Source organism: Lingula anatina, chromosome 7 (assembly GCF_051362555.1).
Source record: "Lingula anatina isolate TDL-2025a chromosome 7, LinAna3.0, whole genome shotgun sequence".
NCBI classification, from domain to species: domain Eukaryota; kingdom Metazoa; phylum Brachiopoda; class Lingulata; order Lingulida; family Lingulidae; genus Lingula; species Lingula anatina.
Window position 1 is genome coordinate 5,398,335 of NC_141773.1, and position 24,611 is coordinate 5,422,945.

At 37.5% G+C, this 24,611-nt stretch overlaps 2 protein-coding genes across 4 annotated transcripts in view; both read left to right on the forward strand.

Annotated features, from left to right (window-relative positions):
- Window positions 1–1,366: 1,366 nt before the first annotated feature.
- On the forward strand, window positions 1,367–8,681 carry LOC106170105 (sushi, von Willebrand factor type A, EGF and pentraxin domain-containing protein 1-like). Of its 2 annotated transcripts, none has more exons than XM_087018515.1 (8): window positions 1,367–1,496; window positions 1,986–2,106; window positions 3,761–3,931; window positions 4,467–4,700; window positions 5,191–5,325; window positions 5,830–6,609; window positions 6,786–6,906; window positions 7,189–8,681. In XM_087018515.1, the coding sequence occupies exons 2-8, from the start codon at window positions 2,037–2,039 to the stop codon at window positions 7,586–7,588; spliced, it is 1,911 nt and encodes a 636-aa protein (XP_086874641.1). In that variant the 5' UTR covers window positions 1,367–1,496; window positions 1,986–2,036; the 3' UTR covers window positions 7,589–8,681. The 2 variants fall into 2 exon arrangements, with proteins under 2 accessions (XP_086874641.1, XP_086874639.1); XM_087018513.1 differs by having other exon boundaries at window positions 1,372–1,496; window positions 1,983–2,106.
- A 5,139-nt stretch (window positions 8,682–13,820) lies between these two features.
- The window catches only part of LOC106170140 (fibrocystin-L), a 53,503-nt gene continuing 42,712 nt past the window's right edge, over window positions 13,821–24,611 (forward strand). For both annotated transcript variants that reach the window (XM_013549883.3, XM_087017064.1), the window contains exons 1-5: window positions 13,821–14,020; window positions 22,543–22,617; window positions 22,899–23,022; window positions 23,507–23,615; window positions 24,359–24,416. In XM_013549883.3, the coding sequence (XP_013405337.3) occupies window positions 13,927–14,020; window positions 22,543–22,617; window positions 22,899–23,022; window positions 23,507–23,615; window positions 24,359–24,416 (460 nt within the window). In that variant the 5' untranslated portion in view covers window positions 13,821–13,926. The remainder of the gene's footprint in view (window positions 14,021–22,542; window positions 22,618–22,898; window positions 23,023–23,506; window positions 23,616–24,358; window positions 24,417–24,611) is intronic.

A 24,611-nucleotide genomic window follows, 5' to 3' on the forward strand; every position in this document is an offset into this window, starting at 1 on the left:
ACAGAAACATGTGATCGTTAACTAATGAGCCTGTCCCCACCAGGCAGTCATAACCCGATCATGCTAATTTCTGTCATTGCAACTCGTGACAATTTGTTATGATAAAATGTCATTATTCAGAATCAAACTTTACTGAGGTTAAAGTGTCTTTCAATATTGTTATGTAAAAACAATTATCCACAGTGTTGGCTTTCACAGCATGATGTTAACCTTGCACGTATGCGGACACCCTAAATATCTGAACTTCAGACAAAAATAATGAGTTCAGTTACGTCTATCAAAAGTTATGAAAGCATCGTTCCAAATATAGCGTGCGTTTCTGTAAACAGATTTGGAATAACAATGATGAACTAGCTTGCAAAAAATGTATACATAAACGTTTTTGTTCTCCATTCTGTAATCTGCTTGTAACATGTATCTGGCTTATACTGCCTTTTATAAGGAGTCAATAGTGCTGGTGCTGGTGCTGGGGGGGGGGGGGGGGTTCGGGGTGTTCGAAAGAACCGCCCCTTTTGTCACGAAAAGGTCCATTTTGGGTAAAATTTTATCTAGGTACACATAAGTTTCATTGTAAAAGGTCTATTTTTCAGAAAAAGAACCCCCCTTTTTGAATTTGCTGGCTACGGGCCTGTTATATACATTCTACGTGGTCCATTGGCAAGCATTGATTCCAGAATAACCGCCGATAACCGCTGTTTTGGTGATAAAAAATAGAATTTATTATATTTCTATGAGTCGTTTACAATATATTTATTGTGAAATATGGATCTCACACGAAGAGTTGTCATCCCTGTAACAAAAAAATGAAGCAACTTGCCTAACGAACCTTTAACTACCACTCCGCAGGGAAGGAGGGTCAGCATGAGGGGGGGGGTAACTATATATAACTATATATATAAACTGATAAAGTCTGTAAGCAGAGGAAATATTGGCCGGCAAGGTATCCGATTATTTCTAAAACAATTGACGAAGTAGCTTTTGCATTTCTGTTTTAAAGCATATGTGTTATACTAATGTGAAGTACCGGTACAGCACATTTTCTTTTATATTTAATTTCCCTTTATTGTAAATGCTATATGTAAAGATTTGCATTATAGGTTATTGTAAATACCGTTATTTAGTAGGAGTGTTTCTTATAAGGTATACGAGTTCGTGTAATTTATTTATTTATTTATTTATTTATTTATTTATTTATTTATTTATTTATTTATTTATGTGTTTATACTGTGCTTTTAAACTGTGTAACGTCTTGTCCCCATATTGAAAAAGTCCCGTGTTTATTGATGTTAAATGATAAAAAATATTTCCCTGCACAGCTGCAGAATATAAGACCTTTAGCTCCTGAAACTTAGAAATTAGGTTACTCGATAAGGTCGCGTCACCCCGGAACTTGAGGCTTCATCAAATCACTGGCACATGAATTAGTCAACCGCACGAATGTACAGCATATGTTGTTTTTGTGTGCAGAGTTTGAAGAAGTGATAACTAAAAAGTTGGTATGTTGATTTTACCGTTTGTTTTAAAGTGATTTGCTATTTGTTTTTAAAAGTATTTCCAGCAGTAACAGTATATATTCTTTTGCCAAATGTAATACTGAGAAGCCTCATAGAATTAACATGCATGAAGGACGCTTACAGATGGTAAGAAATTTTGCTTCCTCATATCGTCACGTATTCTTGGCAAATCTAAACAGAGGGCGATGACATATTTCAGTTTCTTTTTGTCCTGTGTTGAGGAAAAACCTTACCATATTGTATGACAGAAAAACCTTTGTGTCAGGGAAAGAGTTAATTTTTTCGATCCTCGTTGTCTGTTTCTCAGTCAATAGAATTTCCAGAAGTTCCAGTCAACAGAATACCAAGCTGAGCAATTCCCCACGATCATAACTTGTTATCAAGAAGCCTGTTTATATGTTATAGTTCTGATGTTAGGAAATCCATCACCTAATTTTGAACCTTGTACTACTAATGGTTTGTTTTCAGCAGTTTTGAAGGGGTAAAAAGCCATCCTGTGTGTGGCTGGAACTGGTGATCGGGATGGACCGGATGTCGTTAATATTGGTTCTGTGTCTGTGTGGGATTTTCTCCTCTCGCTCAGTGTTCGGGGGTAAGTTCACAATAAATAATATTAAAGGGATAATAACTCTTCGTTTTGGCCAAAAAATGAATTTTTCCTGGAGTAAGCAACAATTTTCCCATACTTACCAATGGTTAATGAATCCATTTTTACATTCAAAGTTAGTCCCTGTTTTTTTTTTCTAAAAAGTTTGGTATTTTGTTAAAGTCTCTTAAGAGATTATAACAGAGAATAGCCATCAATGGAGGTCACGTGGTCTGAAGACAAGCTCAGATATCAGAATAATATCTATAACTGCTGTTTTTGTCATAAAACAGAATACATTATATTTCTATGAGTTATTCACAATGTTTTATTGTGAAATATAGACCTCATACGAAGAGTTATTATCCCTTTAAGTGTTAAAACTCTGCTTTTATATTGTTGCACCTCAATATAGATTACAATAAGGGTTTTTTCCCACAGCTACATTAGTATTACATTCTACCATCTTTTTGGTTACATGATTAAGTAATTTGAAAACAAAACTTACATGTATTTACATGCATAGTTTTACTCGTAGATCTCGCTTTGCGGACTATCGAACTCGACAAATCGAGTCTCGTCCGCTACACGACAAAACGAACGACTCACACTATTTCTTGCTTACAGAAATTATTTTGACATATCAATTCAAACAAGAGTTGCTTACATAAATATTTCAAACTCATCTTCCATTATTGCCTTGTCTCGTGTTCGGAGAAAGAAAAGAGAAAGAGACGGGGAGAGAAAGTCCAATCACCCCACTTGTGTTCAACACGGGATTGCACTTTGTACTCTCTTAAACAGTTTGACATTTTTATATCGACCAGGAATTATTCACTACAATGCTGTCTAAATAAATACGTGGCATCAGAATATGAAAGCATTATTTTTCAGTCATAATGAAGAATTCGGCGCAAAATACATTAGCAATGCCATGTAGGAATAAAAGGATTACGAATACAGTAAAACTTTGATAGCTTTAATTAACAAGAGTCCCAAGTATTTGGCGCCATCTGTTGACAATGCAATACATGTATAGCGGATTCGGTTCTTGTCCCTTTCAAAAATTGGAAAAAAATTCTGAAAGTCTCCCATAGATTCAACCATTTTTTTCAAACCTGTGTTCCGTCATATAAATACATGTACCCTAACTCCGCCGGTGTCCATGTGCTTGTAAATGGGTATTGCAAACCCGCCATACGTTCTGACATATCTTAATAACGGAGGATTAAAGGGAAACGTTACTTGCTGGGACCCAAATGACTGCAATGATAGTTTCTAGTCATTGCAGCCCTTATCCGTGTATTTTGATCACTTCTATGGGGGTTTTCAACTGGGTTCTGATGTCACTGGTGTTCGGTAAGCCAAGACGAAGTATACAGTATTCCATCAAACGGATCGTGTTTACGATCATTTTCACTCTATGCCCAGTGTTATCATTACTTTGAACACAATAGATTTCACGAAATTCCGTTATCCCAACTGAAGTCATCTGTCATCTTTAAACTTAATAATCTGGGGGGGGGGGGTTCTATTAAGGCATAGAAAATAGTTTTATACATAGTAATACATCACAAAACTGGTCGCTTTTATTTGGCAAAAAGAAAAAAACTTTCATGTGCCGTTAAGGTTTATAGATATACCAACTGCTATATTTCAGAGTGTCTTAAACCAGGTCTGCCGAACACAGTTTTTGATCCTTCACTTAGCAGTTACTATGACGACGAGACTGTAAACGTCCTATGTGTGGCGCACCTTGTCCTCCTGACCGGAGAAACACGTTTGACGTGCAGGGAGGGGCGTTGGACTGGAGAATACCCAGTTTGTGGTCGTAAGTCTGTACCCCAAAACTATCTTTAGTGTTCAACAGTTGTGTATATATTTAAAGGTAATCTGAACGCATTTAAAAATGCCCCACATTCACATTTTTATCCGGCAGAAAAAAAAATTACATTTCCCAATTCAGACCTTAATTGGCTTAAAGACGATGAAATCTTATATTAAAGTACCGAGTGATGTTATAATCTTCTTTGCCTTTCCATGTAGCCATAACTCCTCGCAACGTCTTTATTTTACACAACATAGGTCCACGATATAAAGAAAGGCACTATTTTCTTGTGTCTTGAAGTAAAAGCGAAGCCAAAGTAAGGGAATGCAGATATCGTCCTAAAAAACTTTTAAAACTCCTATCATTTAGAACAAAATCATTTAATTTTTTTTAAATATCAAATCCAAGTAATGGGATGAGTCGGGCAATGATGCAAGAGTTTCCTTTTTTTTTCCAATAAAATTCTTTTTGGCTGGTAAATCCTATGCAGGTAAATCCTTGTGTGTTCAATAGCGAAAGTTTTCGGATTTTCTTCCAGTGCCAAAATACGTCCAGAAAGTTTACATAGATTACTACAAATTTGGTGGCAAACCTCTGCCTTCGATATCAACAGTGGAGCAATGTCTAGAAACGTGTGCTAATACCGAGTCCTGTGTAGCGATAGACTGGAAAAATGGCTGGTGTAACCATATTTCTGATACTTCGTGTAGATTGTACAAGCGAAATGGCGCTGTTCACTACAGACTGGAGAATGCAGTGGAAAGTTGTGTAGGTGCGTTGCATTTACCTTTGAATAAAGCACGCTCGGTTGTCACTTTGATTGGTGAGTTTGAGTGCGATTTGACGACTGTCTCTAGTTTGCTTTGAATTTTTTTAAAAGGCGCGTGTGGGGTATTCTTGTTTCACAACCACTCTCTGTTTTATTTATTTATTTATTTATTTTTATTTATTTATTTTTTGTTTTTATTTATTTATTTATTTTTTTGTTTTTATTTATTTATTTTTATTTATTTTTGCTTTATGGTAGACTTGTATATGGCATTCTAAGATCATTTTATGTGGTGACAGCCGAGCGCGGAATAAAGTCGATGTTGTTGCATGTCCTTTTGTGAGGGCTGCAAAACAACATATTGACATTAACCAAAATACGTAATTGTACATGTATAACGTTTTCATGGGTAGGAGCATGCATTGTTTTTACTTTAAAAACATGTACTGCAGAACCTTTATTGAAGTGTCTTGTACTTTAACCTCCAAACTAGACTTTTCCTGCTCTTCGTGCTCTGGCTCTGGTGGGTGTATACAAAGACGTAAGTATAACAATGAGAGAGGAGTACACTACAATGAGACAACCTGCGGCTGCCACCTCGGGTACATGGGGAAAAACTGTTCCCAAAGTGAGTTTTAACAATTTCATTTAGATTTATTTAATTTATTTACTGATTTAGATAAAGGTCTATCACGGGAGTAAGAATTTTGTCTAAACCGTAAATTATGCCCAGTAACTGATTTAAAAAGCATGATTTATGCAAAATGCGACTGGATAACTAATAGGTCGTTGATTTATGTCCTCGTTGGATTCTTAACTGAATGACATATTTGGTCTGTTTAATGATACAGAACTTTAGCAAGAAATAGTGGATATTGCAACCGGTTGCAAAATGCGGTCAGTTGCATGACGCGGTTCTATCAGTGGAATTGCATTTTGCAACCAAAGAAAACCATGAATACGCACATGCACATAAAAAATCTCTCGTGGCCTATAGCCTTCTTTTAAAATATAAATCAATTTGTGGTAGCAACTTTTTTCTATTCGTCATCAATTTTATAAGATGAATTTCCCTGTGTGATGGAGGCTTTATTACACAGGAAAATTAAGCATGGAACTATATTCGTTTCAGGATCATGCCAAGCTCCTGCTGCGTTCCAGCACCAAACACGTTCAGAATTACCAGGCGTCGTTCAAGTTGGCAATACGGTTACATATGATTGTGACCACGGTTTCAGATTCCCGGCTTACACAGTCCAAATGACACTCACTTGTCAAGAGGACGGAAAATTTGACAGAAACTTGACGGAATGTGCCAGGATCCAGTGTGAACGACCCGATGTCCAATCCAGGGCCGTGCCGTTTCCCGACGAAATGTATAGGAACTGGCCAAAGCCCTTCGAGTACGAAGTCCAATTCGGTTGTCAGGAAGGTTACCAGTTTGATGGACGACCACGGGAAGAACTTGTGGTGCGGCGATGTTCCATGAATGGAACGTTCGACTTGCCGGAGTGCGTACCTTCCGAGTGCCATGTCCTTAGTTTAGGAAACAATACAATTAACTCACACTCAGGACGTTCATTGCACTACCAGCAAACTTTACAAGTGAGTTGCATAGAAGGACACAGGTATACCGACGGGAATATAACAATCAATGTTACCTGTTTGGCCAATGGGAGCCTAAGCTATGGCGCTTTGGAAGATTGCCGGCCAGTAGAGTGCCTGGAGCCAAATGTGGGAAATGCTGCGATTAATTCCACGGCGTCAGCAACTGGTGTGTATCGGTACCGTGATGTCATCACTATTTCTTGTGATCCTGGGTATATATTGTCAAATAATATTATGGCGGCGTCTGTCAATCTTACATGTAGCGAAAATGGTACCTTTGAATTCCAGTCCGTGCATTGCGAAAGTAAGTCATCTCTCTCTCTCTCTCTCTCTCTCTCTCTCCAAGGAATACAAAATCCGCTCAGTTGATTACACTTACAGAAAAAAGTATACAAGTTCAAAGTGATGACAGAAAATAAAAGATTGCTTTTCTTACACTGCACCAAAGGAAAATACACTGCAGTCTTTATTTTTTTTCAGAATCCCATGGTGTTTCTTTAAACCCGATTATAGACATTCGTACCTATCTTATAGCAGGAGGTATTGTGGCAGGGATAGTGATTTTTTGTCTTCTTATAATCGCAATTTTGTTTACAGGAAGGTAGGTTCTTTGACTTAAATAAAGTCATTGTTTGCTCCTAACATTTCAAATTCTATGCATTGTATAAGCAACTAAAACTTTCATTATTTTTTTCACCAATTTTCATTTAGAAAATCGTATTTGCCAAAAGAGTTGGAAGAGCATTGAGGAAGTTATGATTAAATAAAGTATAAGATGCTTGATACGTGACGTTCACGGTTGTGTACAGTAATATAAGTCCTTTGTTGTCATAAAAAGACCGTATTAAAATTAATTATTATAAATTATATATTGACACCTTAGGAGAACTTCCCGCAATTCCAAACGGCACAGTGGTGAGTTACCAGACGTAATCTATCAGAACAGCAACCTTGGCAATACAACAGGTACCAGCCAAACCAACATTTTGCTTCCGCGAGATACACCGTCGAATACCTATTCTGCGGATATGACCGGCAGTAGTCAAACTCAACCAAGTAGTCTGGCTGGCTCGGCTGTGTATGCTGTACCGGACAAAGGAAAGAAAGCGACTGTTCAACTGAACCATGCCGAGATTGAAACAGAAACTGGTTTTCAACATGAATGTGACTCATGGCCCGACCATAGCGACATCTATAGGGAGTCAGTGTCTCCGCGGCAGTCGACAAATAGAGATGACGCAATCGAGATGATGGAGAACGACATTTATGAGAGCAATGAATGATCTAGCACAACGCCCATGATTTTAAAAGCTATATATGGTTGTTGAAATGGAAAATGGTATTTGTATAATAATAGGATACTAATTTAGCATGATACATGTACCCCGTATAATATTATGTTATGTTACTATGTGGAAAGACGATTATTTAGGCCTATACAGGGGCTGATCCAGGGTTACTTGAAGGGGGGCTCCGGGTTTTTATTACGAATGACAGGCCTCAGATGCGAAGCCAACCCTCCCACCAACCCCCCTCCCTTTGGCGCGGGCCCGCTGAATGGCCCCTAAAATTTTGGTATTTTAGAGGGCGAACAGTGACATGATTTGGTACAGTTTAAAACTATGATTCAGCTAGTAAAAATTCTAATTTCAAGAGGGGACTATTGGTGTGGCTTTTTTCAGAAACCTAAGGGAAGGGGGTCAAGACCTCCCTGACACCCCACACTCTAAATCTGAAACTTATAGGCCAGTTATGTGATGACATTCATTCAAAAGTCTTACTTTTTACAGGCCCGTAGCCAGCAATTTCAAAAGGGGGGGTTCTTTTTCTGAAAAAGTGGACCTTTTACCATATAATCCCCATGTACCTAGGTCAAATTTTACCCAGAGTGGACCTTTTTCTAGCAAAAAGGGGGGTTCTTTCGAACCCCCCGACCCCCTAGCTACGGGCCTGTTTTACCAGATGAGGTTTTAGGCCTTGCAAGCTAATGGCGAATCTAGCTTCCAACGCAGTCGCATCTGTTTGGTTCGCTATCAGGAGCGTTTTCAAAAGACATGAAACTCAGGTCGTGGAACCCGCATTGGTAAATTCGGCCTTTTCCATCCCCCACCACAAACTCCCAACCCTTGTTCCCCATGAACTGCGGTTTTAGCTAGTTCCAAAAGTTGCATCTAATGAGCGCAGACTCTACTTCAATGTCAAACCGCTGCGTGCAGCGAACTCTGTAAATATCGAGCCGACTTTCTTTTCAACACCTGTCTGCAACTTTTAAGTCTATCTAAGGTCTATAAGGTCTCCTTTCCCTTTTAAGCACAAAAGGGCATTTGTACGTGTTACAATAACTTTTTTAAATAAAACATTACTTTGTAAACAGTCTATTTACTATCTTTGTAATAGACCCACTCAGGGGCAGATCCAGGATTATTTGAAGGGGGGGGGGGGGCGCTGTTACGAAGCCGACCCCCCCCCCCCCCCCCCACCTTCCCGCCTTGGCGTGTGCCATTTGGTACGGTTTAGAATTCTAATTTCAAGAGGGGACCATTGATGTGATTATTTCAGAAATTGAAGGGGACCCACCACTGGACCCACCTGCTTCTGTTAATACCTCAGAGGGCATCTGTCTTTTTTAATTTGATAATTTTGTATACTCAAAATCAAATTGATGGGTTGTCCCATTGATCAATCGTTCACTCAAATTATGACGACACAAAGCACAGTGTTTCCAGAAAAGTTGTTAATTGGATTGTTTTGCAAAATATTTTATCAGCCCTGTATAGCTTTACAATTAAGTAAAACGATGATTTTTGTGAGCCATATTTCCCCCAATTTACTGCGACTCCTTTCATATTGCATATTGCATATGAACGGTTAACACTTGCTTTGTCACAATTGTAAATTACGTGCATTCCATCATTAACTCGTAAGTTCGAAATGGTTTCCTAATCACTCGACCTTTATGAACATTAAAAAGCTGCGTGATCATACAAACTATGATCAAACTAGTGATTGATTCAGTTTCCTGCCATTACCGAGCTGCTTCCGTGCTCGAAGCGGAATCCGAAGATTCGCAATATTTGATACTAAGTGTTGCAGAATTTTTGTCACACAGCGTAAAAAAAACCTAGCTTATATTGGCCATATAGGTACACAAAAGATCCAAATAGGACCAAGGATCTTACAATATCAAAGGTGTATTGTACCGCCGTGCGCTAGGTTAACGATAGTTAAAATAGACTTTGCTACATTGAGACTTCATCCTACAGATAGCCGTTGACGCTATGGTCGGTCAGCAACGCTTTGCTCTCCTGCTGTATTCTTTGGCTGTGTGTCTGGTGCTGTTAGTTGATGGAGGTAGGTAGATTATCATAAATAACAATGTTGTATGTTTTCCGTTCGCGTGTAATTTCAAGTAACGGCCAATAATCCTAACTTTCGTGTTCTAGACTTTTCGTTTATTGATATCCGAAACATACGGGCCTAAAGAAGAACGATAACAAAATCAGCTGAAAGTATATCGAAATAACAGGTGTCAAAACTTTTACGTTTGCCAGCAGTCTTTTGCAGCCACCTTTGGATGACTGTAGAACAGTGAAACTGATAGTGTTAATGTTGTCCTTTGTGTGACAAGCTCACTAAAATTTGGAGGTGTTGATACTATGCATGTCTTGAGCATGGAGTAGTGAAGGCGCATCAAAACGTGAAAGTGACAAATAAAATACGAAAGATTAAAAGAAATAAAGAAATTACAAAAAAAAAAAAAAAAAAAGAAAAAAAAAAAAAAAAACGTGGCCTGGTGTGACCTTCGCAGCTTTTTATGGGTGGTGATAGATAATGAGATCTTAACTATTTATCTAGTCGTTTTTGTTTTGGAATTGTTATTATCATCTTTTTCTTTATTTGGTCGAACATCTTTCATCTGTGCGCAGAGAAAATCTAACAGGGTAGTGTGAACTGTCTTATGTGATAGATCATGTAATGGACCAACAAATAGAAAAAATATTTTAAAATAAATAGCAAATGGTGTCTTCTTTTTCTTCGGGTCGACTTTATGAACCAAAATATGCTCCAAATATAATATTTAAAAAACGTGTGTCGGAGGAGAAATCTTCCATTAATATCGTGTCGTATGTTGTTTTATAACTATTTCTTCTCTCTTTCTTCATTCATATGTTTATTTTGTTTTAAACACACTACACAGTTGATAAAGCGGGGATGAGAGTGAATTCACTTCTGCTGAAAACATTGCCTTTGCTGAGTATAGAATTGTACTATAACTCGACTTTTTGTCAGTTTGCACTCAAGGCAATTGCCTCCGTTCCAACTGAAATGCTCGCGCTTGATTAGTTAAGAGGGCATGTATCAGGTTTATCAAAAAGAAAACTAAAAAACTTTTCTTCCATGAGATACCAAGGAACGACAGGTACTCAAATTATACATTATTCAATTTTTTAACATGTCGAAATACAGTCGCGCTGGTGGCAGAATTTAATTTGATTTCTCTTCAAAACTTCTTCACTGTTCAACGTTCAGTGCCATTACGTATTTGCACAACCAAACGATATTAAATTCAACATGAGCTACTGACATCATAGTAATTACAAACATGACTTGCGTTTTTTTTTTTTTTTTTTTTTTTTGCGTGGTTTTGATTCACATAAGTTTGCATATCACCAGAGGCAACTAGGAATTACGCAGATTTTACCAATTCATACTGCTTCTAAACTTGTCACTGCATGTACAACAGTATAGAATTTCTAATCATATAGTCTACAACCCTGTCATGCGCACACATGCACATACACACACACACTCATTTGTTGCGATCGGCGTCAGTCAACTAACGGCATGGGCCCTATAGAGATGACATAGGCAAAGTCAGGACCATTAGTAAAAGTTTAAACATTCTTTGACTGGTTATCGTTTCATTTACTATAGAAAAAACGTACAAGTTGATTGTAGTGCAAGGCGAGTACCGATATAGATGCATATTGTGAAGAAGGTACGTTATGCTACACGATATGCGTTAAACACAGGTGTAGTGAGCGCACCTGTAATGAACTTGTCATTGACACAAAGAAGACCTCCAATAAAAAATACTTCAATTGCGTTATTTTCGTATAACGTATCAGCTAACAAATTACTCCGTCTTTGTTATGATACAAAGATGCACAAAGATACTTTTTTTTACCAGTTCGTGGATGTGACTTAAGCAGTGGATTGAACTTCAGGTCGCTCTTAATAACGAGACGGTGTTTTAAGATTTTAGTCACTAGTCAAGAGTAATTCAATAAAAAAGATAGGAAGAAACAGGGCAATTGACTTCATCTTTCTGTGCCTCGTTCGAAACTTCGATGAATGAAATGTCTTATTCGAAAGAATGATCTATTTTATTAGTTTACCTGATTACAGTGATTTGTTTGGTCAATGGGTCAGTTTGGCATAAAGCTCGGAAGGGTCAGGCAGTTTTCTTTGGGTCATGCGGATCCGAACGCTCTCATTTAAATTGATTTGAATGACTAAATACAAAGTTTATGCAATAAAAGAAAGTAAGAAAGAAAATAACATGGCAAACAGTTTGAAAAAAATAGATATAGTAAAAAAAAAGGAATGCACGGAAGTTAAGGTAACTGAAGAAGAAAATAGAATCATTTATTTACAATGGCAAAAGAGCAGGGCAAAGATAGTTAACAAATATTAGGTTTGACTTTTGGAGAGAAAAGAGACGTTCTGTCTGTGACTGAACTTGCTCAATTATTTCTGTTGCTACTTTTAGAACTCACAAAAGTTTTTAAAGGATTGTATTCCGTTACACGCACGAAAAGTTTTCCAAACAGATACAAATTAAATCGTTATAACACCTAACTGACAACACGCCATTCGGTCAATTAAACCCTCTCGCTACCCATAGAAACCTTGACAGAAATTGCAATGATTACGACAAATCAATGTAATTTGTTGTCACGTTGCCTGGCAACATTGATACAAGAAACGACACCAATCCATTTTGCTCATGCTATATCGATCGCAGAGAGCATCGTGATAAAATGTCGTACAATAGAAGATGCGCACTTGTCCAAGAGTGCGTGAGGATAAGTCACTCAAGTTTGCTAGGCTCCAGTGAGCGAAATAATTTGAAGAGATGTTGCTATTTTCTCTATTCGAGATAAAAAATGGCAGATTGATCACTGGCGCCAAAGTTGCAATTACGACGACGGGGCATTATTTCTGCTTTTTGAACCCAGGGGCAGATCCAGGATTATTTGAAGGGGAGTCCGTTTTTTTAGGAATGACAGGTCACGGAAGTGTAGCCGACCCTCGACCCCTCCCTCCCCCCCCTCCCCCCCCCGACCCCGGGGTCCGCTGAAGGTCACCGAAAAATTTTATTTTAGAGGGCGAACGGTGCCGTTTGGTCCAGTTCAGAACTATGATTCAGCAAGTCAAATTTCTAAAAAATTTCAAGAGGGAAGTTTTGGTGTCATTTTTTTTAGAAATCGAAAGGGGGGGTCGGGATCCCCCTGATACCCCCTTAATCTGCCACTGTTAGGTACATTTATTTCCCATTTCATTATGCACATGAATTTACAAGGGAGTTGAAGTCCCAAGACGAAAGTACTTAGAGTCTATTGGTAATCCAAACATTTTGCCACTTAAATTACACAATATAGCACCAAGTAATCAAATATTTTTACTATCTCCGTCCAAAATGTTCCTATGAAATATAGCACAGGTGCTGAGCTTGCTTATGCCCAGTTTTGGTGAGCTTCATTCTGTTATATATATATATATATATATATATATATATATATATATATATATATATATATATATATATATATTTATTTATTTATTTATTTGTGCAAAATGCACGGTCGTGCTCTAGACTGCTCGAACTGCCGATCATTTATCCTATAATATTTCTGGAAGATGTGCATCAACAAAAAGCAAGGTATATCTATTCATGTATGTTTTAATTTTTTCACTGAAATAAAGGTAACATTTAGCTACACATCAGAATTAAGAAAATCGCTCATTCTCACCGCATTCAGATAAGGCTGCATTACGACGTCGGCGATTGCTTCTCTCCGTCTCAACTGTCACAATGCCGGCTGTGATTCCCTCTTCTCACCTGTAACAATTTTGCATGGGGAATCAGGATTGGGCGCACAACAGGCTAAATAGTCCCACCACACCCTCGACAAACAGAGAAACGAGACAAAAAACGTGCTTTTTCAACCCTGTACAATACATGTTACAGTAAAATTCCCCTGCTCTACTGTTTGATACCCGTCGAGCGATACTCGGCAAAATCCAAGCCTTGCCTCCCCCCCCCCCCCCCCCCGCCCGCCCGCCCGCCCCTAATCCAAATATGTGGTCCACCAGTGCAGTTATATATGGGAACGAGATTTCCGCTCACCAAATGCACTCACATCGCGTCGCTATCGTCGCCGTAAAACGAAACGCTCTAATTATGAATATGAAAGGAACCCTAGCTGCGTGTTGCATAATTCTCTGTATAACAATTGAAGCAAGCGCTAACCCCTCAGACTCGCCGTAGAACCACGGCTGGGAACGAGTGTACCCTTTGTGAAAAGGAAATTGTTACTGAAAACCGACCGAGTGGATGGTGACAGGAGGTTGTCCACGGTTGTCACCTGCAATGTTGGCTGTGCTGGTCACGCTGTTTGCGGTATGGGGACAGACGCTCGGTGCTGGAGGTGGGTTTTTTAAATCTTGTTTTCCCTCTGAAACCATCTCTCTGTCACCTAGCTGTTCAGGGTATTATATAACAAGTACATATGTACCTGGACACGTCTTTTAAATGATTAAGACCAAAAAAAAAAAAAAAAAAAAAAAAACTAGACGTTTAAAAGACGATCGAACTTGATATTTTTAAATGTTTATATATTTAGAAATATGTATGTACAACTGACTGGCATGATTGAGAGTTTCAAATACTAGTTTAAGAAGAAAGTTGAGCACAAGGAGTGCTATGATTGAAAGTTGTTTTTCCCAAAGAACTTACTCTGAAGAATATGGTCTAGAATTAGCGGATGTTCGTTTCGGTGATATTTTTTAAGTATAAATTACTTTAAAATGTTTTTCGTCGGCAAAAGATGGGCACACATCGGCATCGACATTAATGCACACCATTAGTAGTTTTGTTGTTTTTGCGTGTCTCTAAGCTTACGTGTACTGGAGTGATGCACTTTTTAATTTCTAGGTAATGCCTTAATAAGAAATACCGCAAAATCAATACACATAAAATTCAAGATTAAAATGCACTGTCATAAGTCATTGTTTTACTAAATTACATGCATTTTGCTGACATGTTATGTATATTTATATTTGCACGTACGACACAAGCAATTAAGAAACTTTATCGATCCTTTGGTTGCGTAAATTAATCTTACAGCCATGCGTGAAGAAGCGAGGCATGGGGCTTTTGTCAATCCGTTAGTTAATTACGACTGGGCAAGTCGTAGATTACGACTTTGATGAATCCTCACACTATACGCGCTCGATCTGTTTTATTTTATATAAATGTGTGTGTGTGTGTGTGTGTGTGCAAAGTTATTTGACATGTAGCCCCATGAGACCGGGTGATTTATATACTTACATATTCACATGTCACGTTAATTAATAAATAAATACTACACTCGATGTAAGAATTCCTCGTTCAATACCAGTCCCGCTATTCTTTGTAGCCAACAAAATGGTTTTTGGTTTTACTGCATCTATATTGTTAATGCCCGGTATTGATTAAGTATCGATATTTTGGGGGAATCGGAGAAAGGGACTATGTTTCTCCGTACAACTGTGTGTAAGTTTGTAAAGCATTTATGCGCTGTTACGATTTTTTATATTTCTCAACTCAATTGAAATAACTAGGAAAATAAAAAGATGTTATCAAAGTTGACTTAAAATTAAGCTTTCATTAAAATTTTGGTACGTTTTTTTTCTCAACGCGAAGCATTGTTGGATTTATGGCAACAGTGGTGAAAAGAAAAATGATTTTACCTGAACAGACGATTATTGCAACTACGGTTAAATTGAAGGCAATTCTTAAAAGAAAATGAAATATTTCTCTGCGTTGCTTTTGTGCCCAACGGCTCTTCATATGAAAACGATACAACTTTCAAGGACGTCAGGGGAATTGCAAAAAATAAAAAAAGGGAAAAAAACCCTCTTATATACAGGGATGTTAAGTATACAATGCCCTAGACCGCATAATGACCTAAAATCCGCAGGTGTCACACTGCATTGCCGTACTCACCACAATGACATTGTGAAAAAAAAACTCGATCGCTTCAGCTTGACAACTTTCGTCGATAATTGCCGTTGAAAATAGCCCTCTTGAAATAGCTCCCATTTTTCGACCTCGTAAACAATAATTTTGTTTGAATACACCAACCGAAAATTAAGTCAAGCGTGCGATTCATATTTATACCTTTGGAATGGAGAGGTATCGTTTTGCATGGTTTATGACCATGTTGACCATAGTATACCATAGCTTCGTACAGAAATACTGGCGAGGTATATTGTTAACTAGACCCATGGATTGGTCATTTAAGGCCGCTTGGGAAGCCTTGTATGCCAACCTTGATTTCGATTCTGTTAGTATAAATAATTGACGTGTTGATGACATAATGGCATGTCCGCTAACTGAGCTGGTAAACACCGCGATCTTGCCCTTGTGTCACCCGTGGAGTAAAGGCTAGAATTTAGTCTATGTATGAATAGTAAAGGTATTAATCAACAACGAGACAAAACAGTTTCTTCTTATATGATGTGAAGGTGTGAACAAGTAGATCTTAGACATGATAATTATTTTGTCCATGTGTAGATTGAAATGGAACGTGGAAGACAATGAGACATTTCAGATTTTAAAGAAAAAAAACACGAGAATGATAAGGTTTTTAAATCATAAGTCGCGAGACAAAATCCCCAAATATTTTAGCAAGATGACTAAATAACGCAAAATTGCCATCAATTTTGATGATTGAATACCAGAAGTCCAATCGCTGATAAGAACGAGAAAAGCACTCCGAGAGCGCAGACCTCCGCCAAGGCAGCAAAGTCTCCACCCAATGCCGTTTCACCCCTAAACTTTCATTCTATAATGATTTAGTTTTTATTTTTGATTATTGATTGATTATTGATTGATTATTGATCCGGATCACCACCAAAAACTTATCATCTGTTCCTTGGCCCACTTCCTGAAAATTTCATCAAAATCGGTCCTTGACTTTTTGAGTTATGTTGATGACAGACAGACGAACAAACAAACAGGGGTAAAAACATAACCTCTTTGGCGGGGGTAAAAAGAGGTATAGTCTACCAAAAGCGCATTCGTATATTATATGTAAACCTGTGACGCAGGGTTTAAAAAAATTTTGAATTTTTTTACGTAATTGAGATGCAATGAATCACGTTGGAACTCCAACAATTCCACTTAGGGGTAAACATTTGGAACAACAGAGATAAATGTTCCTTTGCATTACTGTATTATATTTGGATTTTTAAAAAAATCTGGATTAGTAATGCTTCAGAATCAGAATAGCGAAATGACATCGAAACTTAACCCTGAACGCAGGTACATGCTTTTAATGTGTCAAAGTGCGCAAGACCGAAAATATTTCAGATTAAGTGTGCCGCTCTGCAAACAGGGCCTCTGGTGTTCCTCTAAGAAGGAGAAAATTGCCTTTCATTGTTCTGCTTACTCAATTTCTTCACAATAGCAGATTATTTTTCAATTTTAAGAGTCAAATATCGATTAATTGTCTGCAATGCATTGGAAAATTTTAAAAATTGAACACTTACCAAAGAATAATTGATTGAAATGGGATGTTGGCGACAATGAAACATCTCATATTTCCAATGAAAATAAACAACAAATTATGACATTTTCACCCCAGGAATCGTAGTAAAAACACTAATTTTCTTTTTTCAACCTGAAAAAAATTCAAAATATAAATAAAACTTGGAATTAGAATTATTAATTAACAACCTTTTATTTTTTTCCCTGCTACTTTTGCGCACTTTTTGTAAAATTACAGGTTTTAATAAGTGGCTTACGGAATGAAAAATGGACTAAAAGAATATAAAAAAAAAAGAGTTGTACTTGCAACTGCATTTAATGACATTTTAAAATAATTTCAATAAAGAAGCAGCAAGGCGAGTGTTACTATTTCCGAAAAGATGTTTTTGATGCTGTTAATACTCTCACTGGTAACTTCAATTTTAATCGAATCATTCAAACATGCCTCTCCTAGTTAACAAGATAAGAAAAACCTGACCCAGTGACCCTGAAAAAAAGTCCCCGTTAGCCTTTGATCCCTGTCAATCAATAAGCTGATTAAAGATACCCGAATTTGGTGATCACGTTTGTGAAATATTTACGATGAAGACCCAGGGCGAAATCAATCGCGCTCCGATGATTGATAGTGCAGTTTGCGGAGTAATATTAAAACATGACAGCGTCTGACGCGTTCTGTCATTTACTGTCATACGGGAAATGTCAATGAAGCCTACCTTTGCCAATTTAGTATCCTATTAAGACTGTCAGCAGTTGCATTTTAACCGTGTCTATTAGAAGGTTAATTTGACCGCTGGCGTTGCAGGTGTGTGTGTGTGTGGGGGGGGGGGGGGGGGGGGGGGTAACCGCTACAAATAATAATAATAATAATAATAATAAAATAAATGAAATAAAAAAAGAAGAATTAACAACAGGGCACTTCTATAAGCTGGCCGCTGCCAGGGTTGACGTGTATGAGAACAGTGCCGCATTGTAAATCAACCTGGGCTCGTGGTATTACGTGCATGTGAATGGTCACGCAAAGTGCTTATGTACGTAAATAAACCACACTGTATCGCGAAGTGTCCAAGTATTGAGATTACGTGAATTATGTATGCAAGGCTGAAAAGGAAAGGTACGACGAATCTATATAAACGGCGAATAAACAGTGGCCCTCACGGTCAGCAAATCACAATAAGTTCAATCAGCCGGTTGTATTGACAGGACGGAGCTCGGCATTTTCTATTGATTTAAACCGTTAACTAACAGATAGTTGATGTGCACGCGCTCTATTTGACATGTTAAGTATATTTACTCGTTGTCCGGTCGTTACGACGTCGGTATCAAAAGTTTTTCTTTGTCGAGAGCTAGTGTATTACGTTTGTGTGTAATACTGTAATTCTATAAGACTGAAGCCCTTCGACTCCTACAATATATTCTGCGACTTCTCAATAATTAAGTAACTTCGGGTAATTCAAGTCGAGAAAATTGACTACGGTCGAGAGAACTATAATATTTATAAATTTCAATCAAGACGTCATAAAAAGCACGGCCATTGTTGACGGAGTCCCTTTTTCCTTTTAACTACTATTTGCTTGCCCGTGTTGACGTCCAGTTGCCATGACAACCGTAATTGTGATTGTTGGTCAAAGGACGGTTCTTTCTTTCTTGTTTTGACTTGACATAAAGCACTCTGAACAAGACCTTTTCATTACGAGTTTGATAACAAAGATGGATTTGACACCGGTCACAGATGAAGACAGACCTCACCCGGCCCCGGGCCTGGGATCCCAGTGATTGCCCATACATGTAGTTCTCAAGTACCCCGGTCTTTTTAAGAAAACCCTGTTCAGCCAAATGCGAAGTTGATTAAGCTCACATTTCAAGCACAATTCAAGCGGAAAGAAGTTACGACAGTCTTTTTTAGCTATAGCAAGCACTCGAAAACCAATAAATTGGAGAAGGAGCCACCTCGTGGTGAAAATGCGTTAAGTTTGATTAGCAAGAAGAGGTGGTTGTTCTAAACCAAGTTTACAATATTTTGGATGTTGGAATATATCCTTTTTTCAATATCTAACTTGTTTATTTAACTTGTTTATCAACAGTTAAACAAAAAGTATGTGTTTTTATTATTTTTTTTTCGTCCCTTCTTCTTTTCTCTGTTTGTTTCTTTTTCTTTTTTCCTTTTTTTTTTTTTTTTTTGAAAAAGATTGACCTTTATCTTTCAATGCTGATCTTTTTAAAAGTTACATACTGAAGGAAAACCAGCAATTAAATAAATGAAAAGGAAAAAGAACCGTTTTGGCAGCTGTCAATGTCGTCTTAATTTCCAGTTTAAAAAAACACTTAACGTGTTCTGATATCATCCAAAACATGAATTTGAAGCTGTTGTTCATCTATCCATTTATAGAAACACATTAAAATTCAAGGAGCGAGAGATGATACTGTATTTAATAATCACTGCAAGATACTTTACTTCCCTAAAAATATTTAAAGACCGTTTTTCTATCATTTGTCGAAATTTCTCCCTTCTGAGTGACTTGAAAAAGCAAGTCAACCACAAGGTCTCATTTGCTCTTTATTCTTATTTAATCTGGTAACTTCATAAACAGCCCAATTATTTATCCAACCTCACATTCCTTGGTCACTCAATTAAAAAAAAACTTCTTTAAATTACATAGCTCATGACTTAAACTGAACATTATGCATGAAAGCAGCAAGGATTTTTGGGATTTTTGGAATCAAGTGTGTGATATAAATATTTGTTATATATATGAACTGATATATGAACTGATAATTCTCGGCCGTGACGTAATCCTTATTTTTTACCAGAAAAATATTTTATTCTTTACAAGTTCAAGTTCAACTTTATTAAAAACTCATGCACAAAAATGCAGATAAAGTATATTTTGACAGTTACCATTATTTTTGAACCCAGCCCTAAATTACCATTAAGTTCCCACGGACTTTGATAATAGAATAGCGTCAAATAGTTTTTATCAAAGATGTTTATATATGAGACAATAGCTTGTTTTTTTCTGAACTTTTTACGTCAGACCAAAACACTTAATCGATCGGGGGTCCGGGGCAGCTACAGAAATAAACTTAAATTCTTAATTCATTGATTCCGAGACAAAAGCTCATACAATCTAATATAGATTGACATTTAATAAAACAAAAGCAAAAAAATCGGTAAGTATCATTTAGTCTTCAAAATCTATATTGAGATTACAAATATAGAATCAACGCAAATGTTTACCAACAATCTGCGGAGGAAAGTTTTTGTAAAATAAACCAATTAGTAAATAAGGTTAAAAACGCGAGTTAAACATTATGAAAGAAGATAGACATAGTTAGGCTACATAACGCACTTCCAAGAAAATATCAATTAGTTTTCTTGTATCGTAGTAATGCTTCCTGAAACAAACCTTGGAAAACGTCGTGAATGCACTAGCGTTATGAAAGAAGATGCACATAGCTCCATAATGCACTTTCTAGGAAATGTCAATTAGTTTTCTTGTATCGTAGTAACGCTTCCTGAAGAAAACCTTGGGAAACGTCATAAATCGAATGTACCAGCAATAGCATTTGTATTACAGGCCTATTTGGCCTTCGGGGGTTTGTCCAGTAGACACAACTGTTGCATGTATATTTAAATACAGTAGACTGGTGGAAGAGAGAGAAGTTTAATAAAGTTAAAGTGAACAAAAGGACCCGGTCTTAGCTCGAGGGTACCGTCAAAATATGCGTCATTTTTAAAGTGGTGGGACAAGTGTAAAACAATCATTTCCCATCAATTCTTGACCCACGATTGGTCCAAAATCAATATTTTACTTTGCTTATTCTTTATGTTATGGGGAGACTTTTGTTAATTAAGGTGTTCAACTGGACTAAGTGATAAGCAAACGTGCGAACGTTTCCAGTTTAAAAGTCTGTCAGAGTTTTTAAAATGTTGGGTATTTCGAATATATTTCTTAAATTACACCTTCAACATTTTCACGTCATTTATTTTATTGGCTTCCCGCTTAACGAGTATTGCTCAAAAGTCATCGTAAACGTTCCAGCAACAATACTTTGCCTCATCAAGCGTGTCGTGCTTCAGGGTCCACATTTCAGACACGTTTTTAAACTTTTAACCCATATGTCATGTAAAACAGGCGTAAGATCGTAGAGTTAACTGCAAAGGTTAGGCGGAGTGAACAGAAAGCCCATTTACTTACTACTCATTTCACTGCGTCCCTTGGGCTTGCGTCACCGCTATAGCAATCGAGCAGTCGAGCGTCGAAGCTACTGGAATATTCGGCAAGAAAACACTACGCTGGAATTAACCCTTTCATCCGCTCTCTTTGTCCAGGTATTTCATAACGGTGACCGTGTTTATATTAGACGCTATGTCCGAAAAGCAACAAAAGGGGCGAGGGTTGCGTGATGACCGCGTATAAAGCGTGCACGTCACCGAGTTATCCTTTCGTTAAATCATATTAATTCCAGGGGGAAAGATGCCCTGTCAAAAAATAGGTATCAAAACATGTCCAAAAAGGAGGCTCGCTGCCGGCCACTCTTGTGATCTAACAGCTGCCACAACAGTAGAATAATATGATTTTGATTTTGGCAAGATAAACATGTCTCACTAAAAATATGCATTTCTTTATTTTCTGACATCGGTATTTAAAAAAGCCACAAACAAAGTTCGCCGCTGTTCCCTCTTTTATCATTTTCCGAGTACATAGTGATAACACCCAAGACAACATAGGATAAACTTATAGGTTAATTGCAGGGGCGGATCCAGAGATATTTTATGACAGTCTTCCACATTATCTTTGTTGATCAATCGGGGCCGTAGCGATAGTCCGAAGGTTCAATAGTCCGAAGGTTCATTGGTCCGAATGTTCACTATAGAACCTTCGGACCAATGAACCCTTGATTAAAAAATCGATGAAAGTGTTACCACTTTTCGGACCAATGAACCTTCGGACCAATGAACCTTCGGACTATCGAGACGCCCCCGATCAATCCTCCATTTTTTGACCGTCTTCCGACAGAAAAAAATTAGTTACTCATCAATGTAAACTTAGAAATTTGACCGTCTTCCGGAAGACTCAGAAGACAGCCTCCATCCACCCCTGGATTGTAAGGCCTGCACACATATGGAAATTCAAATTATTGTTTGAATATGAAAAAAAAAAAAAAAAATACTTCTACTGTATTTCGATAGCCCTAATAGGGCCTATAGGGCCTACTGTGCGAATGAAGTTTTGCTAAAGTTGAAATAAAACAGAAAATTAACTGCTTAATCAGATAGGCGCTAGATAAACATGATTTTTTCGTAAGTAATAATAGGTCATAGTCATTTTGACCAAATGTAAAATATTTACAGCAGAACAGAGAAATCGTTCATTGCGTGCTTTTTGTAATCTGATCACGTGTTTTATCACGTTTCAGAACCGGAAGTGCATTGGATCGAACCTCACTATGGATCTGAAAATGGAGGAACTAAGGTCACTATTCACGGAGCAAGTAAGTTTTTTCAAACCATTTTAGATGCATTTAATCCGTATTTTCAATCATAACGCGTCAAAAAGTATTTAAGTGGACATAAAAACATACTCTTAAAAATATGCAGTGTAACTTTGAGCAGTTCCGTTTTTAAAGAGACGATCCTTCTAAGTTCCAAGCTGAACTCGGAAGTAGGTCTACTAGTAGTAATAATAGCAATAAGGCGCTTGTAGTAGCAGGGTAAGTAGTGGTGTTGGTTGTACTTTATTAACTTTATTATAAAATCATAATTTTTTTTTCAGATTTCGCTGCTGGCGATCCGTTCAATTACACCAACAGTGTGGAGTTTGTGTCGGAGACGAACTCGTACCCGTGTGAAATTGATCAAGCCGCCAGCGACACTGGAGAACTCATGTGTTATACCACGTACGTAGTCAACACTGACAGCTTGACACATACATGTTATTTCTAAATTTACCAAAGTATATGTTTTCTCAAGATGTTAATTTTCATTTTACTGAAGAATATGTTTCTCAGGAATTCGTCTAGCGTTTTTTTTTCTGACGTTCCGTTTTCAAGTTATTGGTACCTGGGTTTACATAAAATAAAGCAGACAAAATTGGTTTCTGTGTTATGACAGCTGTGTCTCTGTTTAGACCTGTGTGTCTATTTGGGTTCTTTTGATATTAGAAAATTAAATGAGTGTTGAGTTGCACTGTTTTGTTTGCATATTATTCCAGAGTCACAGATTCAGTTCTTATCGGCCTACAGATTGTGGGCCTTTTGTTGAGCTATTCTGACTTATTAAAACTCTTGCTACAATTTTCTTGATATAAAAATCCCAAGATTATTGTGTTTTGCTATGTTGTTATTTTGATTAATGCTAATTATTTCATAATTCCGTTTTCAGGAAAATGCCCGAGGGTAGTGTGTTTGTCCGTGTGACAATAGATGGCGTCCCAGTGCCTCTGTCCAGCCATTGTTATAACAGACCCACTGGCTCTAACTGCAGACTCATGGTGAGAACACAAAATAATTGTAGTCCAAAACTGGTCTAGGCTTTAAGACCAACTTTTTAGTCTACTTCAACACAAGATAAATCAGTAGTCTAGTTGCATGAAATACTGTGCCTGCTTAATTACAAGAAAGACGTGGTTACTTAGGCCCGTAGCCAGCAATTTGTAAAGGGGGTTTCTTTTTCTAAAAAAAGTGGACCTTTTCCCATAAAAACTTCATGTACCTAGATCAAATTTTACCCAGAGTGGACCTTTTCCCAGCAAAAGGGGCGGTTCTTTTGCCCCCCCCCCCCCAACCCCTCCTGGCTACGGGCCTGTTACTAGTAATGTTTCAGTTCTTTACTTATCTTATTGAAGTAAAATAGCATGTATCTGAACTGAGGTCTTTATCTTTATAATGATACAGAAAAAAATCAAGGTCAAAGGTCAAACTTACAGTAGTAAGTTCTATTTCATTTCTGATGAAATGGAGTTGACTCAGTTAAAAAAAAAAATTGGTTCTATTACATGGAGCATGGAAATCTTAACAAAGTTTGCCAAGAATCAAAAAGCAGGAATGGTATTCATTGTACGAGTTCTCAGAACAGTTTGAAATCTTGGATCTTTTAAAAGATGGACAGACAGAAAATTGCCCAAGTTGATCAAGTACATACCTGCTGGAGTTCTAAGAATGCGTTATCTGACACGAGGTGCCCATTACACATATATTTGTTTTCTCCTTCACTCATTTGTCTGTGTATTTACAGGTGAGATGGTGGACCACCCCTACCATAGAAACTCTGACTCCGTATACAGGAACACCAGGTAAGAGATATCAGCATACTTTGAAAAGATATACTTAGAGTGTGGTAGAAAATGGAAATGCTTACAATGATAATAATGATAATGAGGATGGTAATAATTTATAATAGTAATAATCAGATCTTTATAGCCTCAACCCACAATGTCTTCAGTATTGTGGCCATACAAAGATTTAACTTAAAAATCTATATGATGCTC

Excerpts from the sequence above, each read along its gene's own strand:
- LOC106170105 (XM_087018515.1), top strand. The coding sequence starts at position 2,037 with ATGGACCGGATGTCGTTAATATTGGTTCTGTGTCTGTGTGGGATTTTC. Across the intron at positions 6,610-6,785 it reads CCAGTCCGTGCATTGCGAAA|AATCCCATGGTGTTTCTTTA; the intron begins GTAAGTCATCTC and ends ATTTTTTTTCAG. Across the intron at positions 6,907-7,188 it reads GCAATTTTGTTTACAGGAAG|GAGAACTTCCCGCAATTCCA; the intron begins GTAGGTTCTTTG and ends TTGACACCTTAG.